Below are 12,809 nucleotides of genomic sequence, written 5' to 3'. Positions count from 1 at the left end.
TTTTATCTGTATCCCCTTCAAAAGTACAACAGCACTTGTGTTTGTAAGAGAAAACCAAAGCAGCTCGTTTTGTGAGGAATTTCTTCTGTGGCCGGGGGGAATGAGTCATTTGAGCAGAATTTTTCCTTGTGAGAACGTGGATGTTTCTACTCATGTGGTGTTTCAAAGCTCCTCTATTGGACACTTATTGCCTCAAGTCACATCCCCCGCTTAGTCACAGTCTCAAACAATTTCAGGAACCTCAATAACTGACAGAGACATTTTATAATAGAAATAAAAATAAAGCATCTACAGCAGCAGAGGTGGGCATTTATTTAACTTGTAGGGGGCCACTTTGGATCAAATGATTCATTTTTTAGGAACAGTTGACACAGTTGGAGGTTGCTTTGCAAAATAATTTCAAAAACTCGGACAGCGATGAACTAGACAAGGGGTCAGCAACCCGTGGCTCTAGAGCCACATGGGGATCTTTAGCGGCGCCCTGGTGGCTCTATGGAGCTTTTTCAAAAATGTATGGAAATGGAAAAGAAATGGGGTGACAAATATGTTTTTCCGTTGTAATATGGTTTCTGTAGGAGGACAAACATGACACAAACCTTCCTAATTGTTAGAAAGCCCACTGTTTAATATATTTCAGCGGCCCTTGAACTCACCGTTGTGTGGACTGTGACTCCGTTTGTTTCCATGTACAACTTTCGCCGACGCTGCCACAGAAAGACGTGTTTTGTGCCACTCCTTCTTTGTCTCATTTTGTCCACCAGACCTTTTATGCTGTGCGTGAATGCACAAAGGTGAGCTTTGTTGATGTTATCGTTTTGTGTTGAGTGAATCAGGCATATGTGGTCACTGCATGGCTGCAAGCTAATCAATGCTAACATGCTATTTAGGCTAGCTGTATGTACATATTGCATCATTATGCCTCATTTGTAGCTATATTTGAGCTCATTTCATGTCCTGTGTATTTAGTGTATTTTTCCATGTTTCATGACATATTGTCTGTATGTAATATTGGCTGCATTTCTGATAGTTGTTTGTGCGCCATGTTGTTCCAGACCACAGCAAACATTACCCAGCTTGCAAAGATTGTAATAAATCCATTAGCAGAAGACAGCCTGACGGTTTCTTTAACTTGGACACACACATCTATACCTTTGGCCATTTCCAGGAGTTATCTCACCCTCTGAGAAGTTTTACTAATGTTTTCCAATGTTGTAAAAATGTGTAGAATAAATATTACATTTCAACATTTCTGTCAACGACGATTTGCGTCAGCCTGCGACATATAGTCATTTTGATGCCATCATTATAACACTTATATAAGTCTTTTAATTGTTTGCGACTCCAGACTGATTACTTTTTTGTATTTGTGGTCCAATATGGCTCTTTCAACATTTTGGGTTGCCGACCCCTGAACTAGACCTCTGCCAGGCCCTACCTACCAATAGTAAACAAATCCTGAATCCAGACAGTGATCCGTATCAGCCCAAACATGTTATCACTTGTTCCTTATCCAATGTCAGACATTTCCCGAAAGTTTAATCAAAATCTGTTCATACTCTTCTGAGCTATCTATAGGAGAATAAAATAAACCGATTAAAGCCTCTTGTCAGTCATCCAGTGTGTTCACTCTGTGGGTGGAGGCGCTAGGTACTTTTTTGGCACCGACCGCCCGAATGCAGCTGAGATAGGCTCCAGCACCCCCCGCGACCCCAAAAGGGACAAGCGGTAGAAAATGGATGGATGGATGGATGGCATATACATTGGAAATAGATCATTTGTCAACCAATTTCTATGTGGTTTACTTTGTTCTCAACATCAAAACATGCTATTATAGCATGATCAAAGGGGCGTTTCCCATCTACATATTCATATCTATGCTGTCTAAGAAACCATTGGAATAATTTTGATAGTTTTGAGGCTTGCAGTAATTTCAAAAATAGAAACAATATAATATAAATGTACTTATAAACTTCTTAGCATATTGGATTGGTTTTAGCCAACTCTAGTGTGACTCCTCTACTGTTACTTTAAAGGCCTACTGAAAGCCACTACTACCGACCACGCAGTCTGATAGTTTATATATCAATGATGAAATCTTAACATTGCAACACATGCCAATACGGCCGGGTTAACTTGTAAAGTGCAATTTAAAATTTCCCGCCACACTTCCGGTTGAAAACGTCTAGATATAATGACGTATGCGCGTGACGTAAACGGTTGATACGGAAGTATTGGTACCCCATTGAATACAATACAAAAAAGCTCTGTTTTCATTTCAAAATTCCACAGTATTCTGGACATCTGTATTGGTGAATCTTTTGCAATTTGTTTAATGAACAATGGAGACTGCAAAGAAGAAAGTTGTAGGTGGGATCGGTGTATTAGCGGCGGACTACAGCAACACAGCCAGGAGGACAGAGATGGATAGCAGACGCGCTAGCCGCCGAACTCACCTTAACTTCCTCCGTCTCGCCGACCGCATCTATGATCGGGTGAAGTCCTTCGTCACATCGTCGATCGCTGGAACGCAGGTGAGCACGGGTGTTGATGAGCAGATGAGGGCTGGCTGGCGTAGGTGGATAGCTAATGTTTTTAGCATAGCTCTGTGAGGTCCGGTTGCTAAGTTAGCTTCAATGTCGTCGTTAGCAACAGCATTGTTAACCTTCGCCAGGCTGGAAAGCATTAACCGTGTATTTACATGTCCCTGGTTTAATAGTATTGTTGATCTTCTGTCTATCCTTCCAGTCAGGGGCTTATTTATTTTGTGTCTATATGCAGTTAAGCACGATGCTATCACGTTAGCTCCGTAGCTAAAGTGTTTCGTCGATGTATTGTCGTGGAGATAAAAGTCACTGTGAATGTCTATTTCGCGTTCTTGACTCTCATTTTCAAGAGGATATAGTATCCGAGGTGGTTTAAAATACAAATCCGTGATCCACAATAGAAAAAGGAGAGAGTGTGGAATCCAATGAGCCAGCTTGTACCTAAGTTACGGTCAGAGCGAAAAAAGATACGTCTTGCACTGCATTCTAGTCCTTCACTCTAACGTTCCTCATCCACAAATCTTTCATCCTCGCTCAAATTAATGGGGTAATCGTCGCTTTCTCGGTCCGAATCGCTCTCGCTGCATTGAAAACAATAGGAAAATGTGAGGAGCCTTTCAATTGACTACGTCACGCTAACTTCCGGTAGGGCCAAGGCTTTTTTTTTATCAGATACCAAAAGTTGCGATCTTTATCGTCGTTGTTCTCTACTAAATCCTTTCAGCAAAAATATGGCAATATCGCGAAATGATCAAGTATGACACATAGAATGGATCTGCTATCCCCGTTTAAATAAAAAAAAATCATTTCAGTAGGCCTTTAATGTGCACAGCTTAGCTGACTTTATTGCAATTGCTCCTCCACAGTGACAGTGATCGTGTGCCGTCTGCTTCTCTGCAGGCCTTGAACCGGCAATGACGCAGCAAGAGCAGCAGGACTTCATGGAGAGACTGGAGGAGGCGCTCTCCTGGATGAAAGCTGTCCAGGAGAAGCTGAGGACAAACGACAACACAGAGGGGCCGTGGGATGCCCTGGAAAGCCGACTCAGGGAGACAGAGGTGAGATTGTTTTACTCTGTTTAACCCAACTCTTTTTCCTGAGGAAGCTTAGGTCCTTTAATGTGTGCAGCAAGCTGTTGGAGATATTTTATCAGTCTCTTGTGGCCAGTGCCCTGTACTTTGCAGTGGTTTGTTGGGGCAGCAGCACCAGCAAAAGGGACTTAAACCGGATTGACAAACCGATCCGGAAAGCCGGCCAAACTATTGGCATGCAGTTGGAGGCGTTTGTGTCAGTGAGGGACAGGAGGACACTGGACAAACTGCTGGCCATCATGGACAATCCTGCCCACCCACTCCACCAGACAATTGAGGGACAGCAGAGTTCATACTCCAACAGGCTCCTGCAGCTTCGTTCCCACAGTGTTCGATTCAAGAACTCCTTCATTCCATCCAGCTTTATAATCACTCGCCATACAGCAATATATGATATCTGTCTATTACCTGACCCCTTCTATGTTAGCTACTTCTCTTTGTTTATAATGTCTATTTTCTGCTGGATTTCTCTCTATTTTATGCTGCAGCTGTTACTTATACTGTAATATTGTACATGGTCATTGTTATATATTGTATATATGATATAAACATATAATATAGTATATCAGTATATATCATATACTGTACATATATTATGTAAATATTACGTATATATGTTATATTTTATATTACTATATTTACTCTATTTTATACCTGCATTGTCATTTCCATCCTTACACTTTCCATCATTTGTAACTGAGCTACTGTGTGTATTAGGGGTGTAACGGTACACAAAAATTTCGGTTCGGTACGTACCTCGGTTTAGAGGTCACTTTTCGGTACAGTAAGAAAACAACAAAATATTGATTTTTTGGTTATTTATTTACAAAATTTGTAAACAATGGCTTTATCCTTTTAACATTAAGAACACTATAATAATTCTGCCCACGCTAATCAACATTAAACTGCCTCAAGTTGTTGCTGAGATTAAATACAATGACAAAACTTTTCTTCTCCATATAAAAAGTGCGACATTAAACAGTTTCAAGTCAACTCATCATGCTTAATTTATTACAGCATTTAGGAAGCCAGTAGTTGATTTTTATTATGTAAATTTTATATTTTTTATCAACATGTGATAGCAGGGACCCTGCCATTCAAAACTAGGCTGCTGCATTTCTAATGATTAATGTAACTATAGCTGAAAAAATGGTACAATAGCATGAGGAGAGACTATTCATCCCTGAACACCATGGAGTTCATGTAGGCTTAATGATGCACTTACATTATTATATCAACTGTCAGAGACAGAAACTCTGGTTTTTTTTTTGTCTTAAAAAAATACAATCATGTGTGCTTACGGACTGTATCCCTGCAGACTGTATTGATTTATATTGATATATAATGTAGGAACCAGAAATATTAATAATAGAAAGAAACAACCCTTTTGTGTGAATGAGTGTAAATGGGGGAGGGAGTTTTTTTGGGTTGGTGCACTAATTGTAAGTGTATCTTGTGTTTTTTATGTTGATTTAATAAAAATAAAAATAATGTTTTTTTAAAATATTTTTTTAATTTTTTTAATTTCTTGTGCAGCCCGGTACCAATCGATCCACGGTGGTTGGGGACCACTGGTGTAGAGGACTGACAGAGACAGAGGCAGAAGGAAGCGGAGGCGGCTACTTAATATGTTCGTGTGGAAACTCGTTCGGTACACCTCCGAACCGAACTGAAACCCCCGTACCAAAACTGTTCAATACAAATACACGTACCGTTACACCCCTAGTGTGGAACAGTTTCCCTTGTGGATCATTAAAGTTAGTCTAAGTCTTTACCCCTGACCTCTGGTGCAACATCAGATTTCACTGGACTGGGCTGGAATCTTTATTATTGTTTGTTGAAAATGCAAAGAATTCCCAAAAAGTCCTAAGCGCTTGGAACGAAACAACGCAAAGACATCAGAAATATATTTAAGTAGTAGTGTGAAGTAGCACAAATATTACAACCCCTTTTAATACGGCAGCTGCGTGTCATTAACTTTTATAACAAAAGTTTTCCATGTTTAGAAAATCCACCACTCAATGCATGAAGGCCAGGTGAAGATGGACATGGCACAAGTAGCAGCTGAACATCTTCTGGAGATGGGCGATGAAGAGCTGAGGACAAATACCCAGGCCAAGCTCAAAGACCTGAAGAGCAATTGGGAAGAAACATGTACTTACACCATCCACTGTCACAGGTACTTTTTACTCTCTAGTACTCTCTCAAGCAATACCTACTTTTTACTCTAGATCAGGGGTCCCCAAACTACGGCCCGCGGGCCGGATCCGGCCCCCCAGCATCCAAAATCCGGTCCACGGGAAGTCCCAAGTTTAAAAAATAAATAAATAAAAAAAAAAAAGTTTTTTTATTTTTATTTTTATTTTTAATCTTTCCTTTCTAATCAATTTTCTACCGCTTGTTACTCTTGATGTCTCCTAGTCGCTCAGGCAAATCATATTGTCTAAAAAAGAATTTTCCATTGATAACGTGACAATGTTAAATGTTGATGAACATCAATGTTAATTAATGTTAAATGACAAAACGGATTATAAAGACAATGTGTATATATATATATATATATATATATATATATATATACACACACACACAGCCTGGCCCCCGGCCAATTTTTTTTAACCCAATGCGGCCCCTGAGTCAAAAAGTTTGGGGACCCCTGCTCTAGATGGTGGTGTACTTTTACAACCCCTGTGGGTTGGCAAGTTACATCAATATTTCGGTTTTTAGTTGTTCTGGAAAGTTTTTTTGTCATGTTTTGCTGTTTAGTTTCTTACTGTAATTACCAGGAAATCATTTTAGGGTTGAATTTCTTAGCCTGAGTACCAGGAAACCATTTCAGAGTTTAGTTTTTTAGGCTAACTACCAGGGAGTAATGTTAGGGTTTAGTTTCTTAGCCTAATTACCAGGGAAACATTTTAGGGCGTAGTTTTCTTAGTCTAATTACCAGGAAACAATTTTAGAGGGGGCTTTTTTAATTACCAGGAAACTTTCAGGAAGTTGTTTCTAAGCCTAATAACAAGGAAACAATTTTAAAAGGTTGTTTCAGCCTTAATACCAGGAAACAATTTTAAGAGGTTGTTTCCTAGTCTAATTGCAGGAAACAATTATAAGGTTTAGTTTCTAAGCCTTATACCAGGAAACGATTTTAAGAGGTTGTTTCTTAGCCTGATTACGAAGAAACAATTTTAAGGTTTAGATTTTTAAGCCTAGTTACCAGTAAACACTTTTAGGAGGTACTCTTATAGCCTACTGACCAGGAAACAATTTTAAGGTTTAGTTCTTAGGCTAATTACCAGGAAACGATTTTAGGGTTTAGTTTTCTAGGCTAATTACAATAATCCGTCAATTCAGTATTAGCCTCGCAGACAGATTTCAGAATACCGGTACAATGAAACTGGTCATATTCATGTGGATATGAATCCAACGTCATGAAGTGTACATACTGTACATAAAGACCCTGAATACTGACTTGTCTAACTTTCCGTGTTTTGTGTTCTTATTAGCCGGATTGAGTGGGTGTGGCTCCACTGGAGTGAATATTTAAAGGCCTATGAGGAGTTCATGTTGTGGCTGATGAAGCAGCAATGCAGTCTGGATGTGACCTTGGAGCAACAACTGGGCCTGAAGGAGAAGTTGTGGCAGGTCGACCAGCAAAGGGTAATGGTGAGCGACATCCGTGGCCAAGCAGCTTTATTGGAACGGCTGCTGGATGAAGCTGCCGCGCTGCACAACAGGATCCAAGACCCTTGTGTGGACCCTCAGACCCAGGAGAGACTGCAGGGGGCCTACAATGACGTCAGTACCAAGGCTGAGGTGAGCTGATACTATTAAACCTGTTTTTCACTAATAACTTCAACAATTATTTAGCTCAAATATCAAATTCTGACTCAAGTATCAAATTCGGACACATGTCTCATTGTTACCAAATATCAGATTCTGACACATGTGTCATTGATATCAAATATCAGAGTCTGTATCAAATTCTGGCACATTTATCATTGTTATCAAATGAGAGATAATGTCAAATATCAGATTCTGATGGTATGTCAAATATCAGATTCTGACACTTGTTTCATTGTTGTCAAATATCAGATTGTGTTTCAGATTCTGACACGTGCACCATTGTTATCAAATATTATATTTTCACACGTGTACCGCTTGTATCAAATATCAGTTCATATCAGTTTGTACCATTGTTATCAAATATTAGATTCTCTATCAGATCGTTCCATTGTTATCCCATATCAGATTCTGACACGTGTACCATTATCATCAAATATTACATTTTGACACATGTACCATGCTTATCAAATATCCGATTCTGTATTAGATAGTACCATTTTTATCCAATATCAGATTCTGACACGTGTACCATTACTATCAAATATTAAATTCTGACACGTACTATTGTTATCAAATATCAGATTCTGTGTCATATTGTACCATTGTTATTCAATATCAGATTCTGACACGTGTACCATTGTGATCCAATATTAGATTACGACATTTTAACCATTGTTATCAAATATCCGATTCAGTATCATATTTTACCGTTGTTATCAAATATCAGATTCTGTACTACATTCTGACATTTTTACTAGTTAGCGATGGGTACCTTTTACATTTCAACTGATACAGTACCAATTGCCGGTACCTGGAAATCGATATTGGTACTCAACGGTACCAATTTTCGATATTATTGTATGTGTTCATGTGGTAATAATTAGTTTTATAATATGTTTAATGTAACATTTAGCAGTGAGCTGATAACAACTGTGCTATGCAGTTGTTATATTTTGATTTTTTTTACACTTCTGAGTCTCAAGTATGCATTGTTTTGATTTTGTCCAAGTTGTAGTTGTCAGAAAGTAGTCTTTGCCATTATTTTAAATGTGGCAGTCCTACAATGTGTTTGTACTGTAAGTATTGTACTTATTAACCACCAGCTGTTTGATTGTAATAATCTTACTTGTAGCTTTGTTCAACCAAATGTACAGGTGTTGAAATCACCATGTAAAGTCTCTGATGCTAATCAGTAGCATGCATATGGAATATCCTATATAAATTAGCATCAAGCTAGCACATTTTGAAAGTGGAGCCTTACTTTTAAGCTCTCTCTGTTGTGCATGCTTGCTTTGATGGCATGGAAAATGACGACACTACTGAGAGACAGTTCGCTATCAAAATATGGTACCATTTGATTTTTTGTAAATTGTTACTAGTTAGGACCAACAAAAATCAGTCGCTCTGAAAGTACTGAATTCTGTACCCATCCCTAGTAGTAGTGTAGGGAAAACAATCAACATAACCTTTGCCAATATGAACTTTTTATGACCACGAAGGTGTCAATGAAACACTTATGTCCCACATTTGTGTCATTATCACTGTAAGTGAATGAAAGTGTGCCTGTCATTGCTAGGAGCGTCTGTCGCTGCTCCAGAAGATCGCCGAGGAGCACCAGACATACCAAGGCTGCGTTCAGAGGTTTCAGTCCTGGCTGCTGTCCAAAACCAAGGAACTGACAGATCTGATGGAGAAAGAAGATACAACAGAGAACAAACTCCAAGCCTTACGAGTAAGACTAAACTGACTTCCCTGAAAATCACCTTATTTTTTGTCTCAAAGCTACCATGCTGTTTATTTCCAGCTGTAAATCCCTGGAAATGTGTATCCTCATACAGTCGGGCCTCATTTTATGAGTTTAATTAGTACCGTGACAGAGCTTGTGCCTCAAAATACTCATTCTTCTAATCAAAATAAATTAAAATGCCATTGTGGAGGTTTCCCTCTTGTGGTGGGTTCTTCTGATGCCGACAGATCTTCTTGACCCCGGTAGACAGTTTGAATCACGTCTTTTGTTGCCACACACAAGTCTCGGTTCCTTTTCAACAATATATATTCTAGGACTTTTCAGTCCGGCATGTCTCTGCTTCCTGGCTCTGTGTGTGTGTCTCGCTCCGCTCCAACTCCCAACTCTAACAACGTGTCTCGTCCCGGCTGCTGCTAATAAGGGCGACAGGTGATTAGATAACAACCCCCAGCTGGGCAATCTACTCACCTGCCGCTGACTTCGAGGCCAGTCTTTACACACCTGGCTCCGCGGCAGGCCCGCAGACCACGACCTCCTCCACAGCCATTATTATGTGCTGAGAACCCCCAAAAAACAGCACCATTTTAAATCTAACATGCTTTTAGATGAGGAAAAACTATCGTGTATATCATGAAAATTGTCGTTGTGGCTTTTGCAGCCCTTTGAGACACTCGTGATTTAGGGCTATATAAGTAAACTTTGATTGATTGATATGAAAAATAATAGACTGCAGTAGTTTTATGAAGCACCATATTTTCCAGACTATAGAGCGCACTGGTGTATAAGCCGCACCTACTATATTTTCCATATATTAGCCGGACCGGACTATAAGCCACAGATATATACATTGTGGAATTAGTTATTTAAACAGACATATTTTGTAAATGTTTATCTACATACCTTAATTGTTTCCAAATGGTGTCAGTATCACGGCAGTAAAACGGCGGATCAAACAAAACAGAAGTCATCGTCGTGGGCCCATTAGCTGCCGAAGCCAGCTCTCCAATCAGCTAAACAAACTCAATAACTCCACAGTGATGTTTTTGCGAATTTTCTGAAGAATTTTGCGAAACTAAAGCAAAACAAAAAGATGCCATCGTAAGGTAATAATACTAACAGAGACACTCGTAAACGTGTTGGCATATTAGCTAATGCTAACAAAGCTAGCTTCATTACATTACGATAGCACATACAAATCTGCATAAAAACACTCCTACAGACATCACACATGGGACGGTTTACTATGGTGATTCTTAATTATTTTCCATTACGCCCCCCCTATGAAGAAGCAAATATTTTGCGCCTCCCCTCCCTACACACACACTCTCTCCACTGTGACTACAAATAGTATAATTTGTCTATTAAATTGTTATAACTATACCTCCGCATGACATTTAAAGTTTATTAACATTAAAGGAAACCACACACTGGCCTTTCCTCGTTTACCACTGGCCAAGCCAAGTGCTACATAGGCTTCATCGTATTCTGGTATGGCAAAAAAAAGCAGGCATCACACCGTGCCCCTCCAAGGGGTGGCCCGCCCCACTATTTGGGAAGGACTGGTTCAGTAAGTAAGAATTGTTTTAGTTAACTTACAAACGTTGTTTGAAGTGATGAATGAAGAGTCCATACGAGTAGACATGCTATGGACGTCAAGGAGACGGAACGGCACTTGTACTTACGGTTGAAAGGACTAAACAGAAGAAAACACTGTAGATGTTCACTTGGGTTTCACTATGTTAAGCGCTTTGAGTCACTAGAGAAAAGCGCTATATAAATACCTGCCGTGATCAAATTTGTTCAAAAGATGGTACCATTACACAAACAATAACACACCATTTCAGTGTGTTTGAATGTGTTTTATTAAAACAATTTGCATTATGGTCATCAGCGAACAAAAATCCAAAAATTAGCCGGACCGTTTTGTAAGCCACAGGGTTTGAAGTGTAGGAAAAAAGTAGCGGCTTATAGTCCAGAATTTATAATCCAAAAGTCTCTAGACGCTTGAAAAATTCTCAACAAAGTACATTGTACAATAAGCAGCAGCAATTAAGAAATGGTGCAAAACAATGTAAAATATGTTAATAGTAATTAAAGTTTTGCTTTTAAATGCGTGTAAACATTTTTGAGCTAATTATATGATGACGTCATGGTGACCACGCCCACAACATGCCTCTGCTATTACAGGTGTCTTGGCAATCTCATTAAAAAATATTGAATAAAAAAATAGATAAATAGCACAAAAAGTCCTTGTCTTTTTAGGTGGGTGATACTAAGGAAAAAGGTTTCTCATTGTATCCCACTGGGTTGACTTTTTTCTTGCCCTGATGTGGGATCTGAGCCGAGGATGTCGTTGTGGCTTGTGCAGCCCTTTGAGACACTAGTGATTTAGGGCTATAGAAATAAACTTTGATTGATTGATCGATGGAATTTATGGTAACGTTACCATAAATTCTGGACTATAAGCCGCTTGTTAATTATAATGTACAGCATTTACTTTGGAGATTTAATTTACAACAGGTGTGTAGAATCTGCGTATTACAATCATTCCATCACCGTCTCGCATTCTTTTAATAATATAAATGCTCCAGAATAATTATCAAGTCAAAATGAAGACAATTATGTATCAATATGCAAATACTATATATCCGGGCATGTGTGGACAAAACCAGCGCACTAGGGGGTTCAATCCGGCCAACTGTTTTTATTTTGAGTTAGATAAAAAAAAACATGCATACATGCTATTCCTAAATCCTCCACTTAGGTGTACTGTTGCAATTAGAGTAGTACATGAGGCACAACGCTGACACTCAGATTGAACAGCAGATGGTAGCAACGTGCATTTGCTAATTAAGGTGTAGGCTACACTATAATATGGAATGCCAAATGAGACAAAATTAAATGAATTAATCGTTAAATAATTACTTGTATGTGTCAATAATTGTAATTTGAATAAAATGCATATATGTTAATATGTAATAAATGTATTGAATGTAAAAGTATATTTAATTATTTAATCATTTAATTGTTCCATCTATCCATTTTCTACTGCTTGTCCCTTTTGAGGTCGCGGGGGGGTGCTGGAGCCTATCTCAGCTGCATTTAATTGTTAATTTCATTATTTCACGATTTAATACATGTTTTCATTATTTAATTAATGACACATTTAGATAATAATTCAGCAGTTTATTTAATCTGTCCCATTTGTCACCACTTCATGATAGGGCTAGGTAATATGGCTGAAAAAAACGATAGTGTTTTGTATCGGTTAATATCAATAATTATATAATTAGGGATGTCCGATTATATCGGACTGCCGATATCGGCCGATAAATGCTTTAAAATTTAATATTGGAAATTATCGGTATCGGTTTCAAAATTATCGGTATCGCTTTCAGAAAGTAACATTTTTGACTTTTTAAAACGCCGCTGTGTACACTGATGTAGGGAGAAGTACAGAGCGCCAATAAACCTTAAAGGCACTGCCTTTGCGTGCCGGCCCAGTCACATAATACCTACGCCTTTTCACACACACACAAGTGAATGCAAAGCATACTTGGTCAACAGCCATACAGGTCACACTGC

General features: G+C 38.8%; 1 protein-coding gene across 2 annotated transcripts in view; it reads left to right on the top strand.

Moving 5' to 3' along the window:
* Window positions 1-12,809, top strand: part of syne3 (spectrin repeat containing, nuclear envelope family member 3) — a 60,971-nt gene that overhangs the window by 6,229 nt on the left and 41,933 nt on the right. For both annotated transcript variants that reach the window (XR_009825236.1, XM_062041289.1), the window contains exons 2-5: window positions 3,444-3,601; window positions 5,641-5,813; window positions 7,138-7,447; window positions 9,054-9,209. Coding sequence is in view for 1 of the 2 variants with exons in the window: in XM_062041289.1 (XP_061897273.1) it covers window positions 3,458-3,601; window positions 5,641-5,813; window positions 7,138-7,447; window positions 9,054-9,209 (783 nt within the window). In the remaining variant the exon portion in view is untranslated. The remainder of the gene's footprint in view (window positions 1-3,443; window positions 3,602-5,640; window positions 5,814-7,137; window positions 7,448-9,053; window positions 9,210-12,809) is intronic.

This window comes from Entelurus aequoreus, linkage group LG03 (genome assembly GCF_033978785.1).
Source record: "Entelurus aequoreus isolate RoL-2023_Sb linkage group LG03, RoL_Eaeq_v1.1, whole genome shotgun sequence".
Lineage (NCBI taxonomy): Eukaryota > Metazoa > Chordata > Actinopteri > Syngnathiformes > Syngnathidae > Entelurus > Entelurus aequoreus.
The sequence above is the reverse complement of the archived record's forward strand: the minus strand, read 5'-3'. Positions and strand labels throughout refer to the sequence as shown.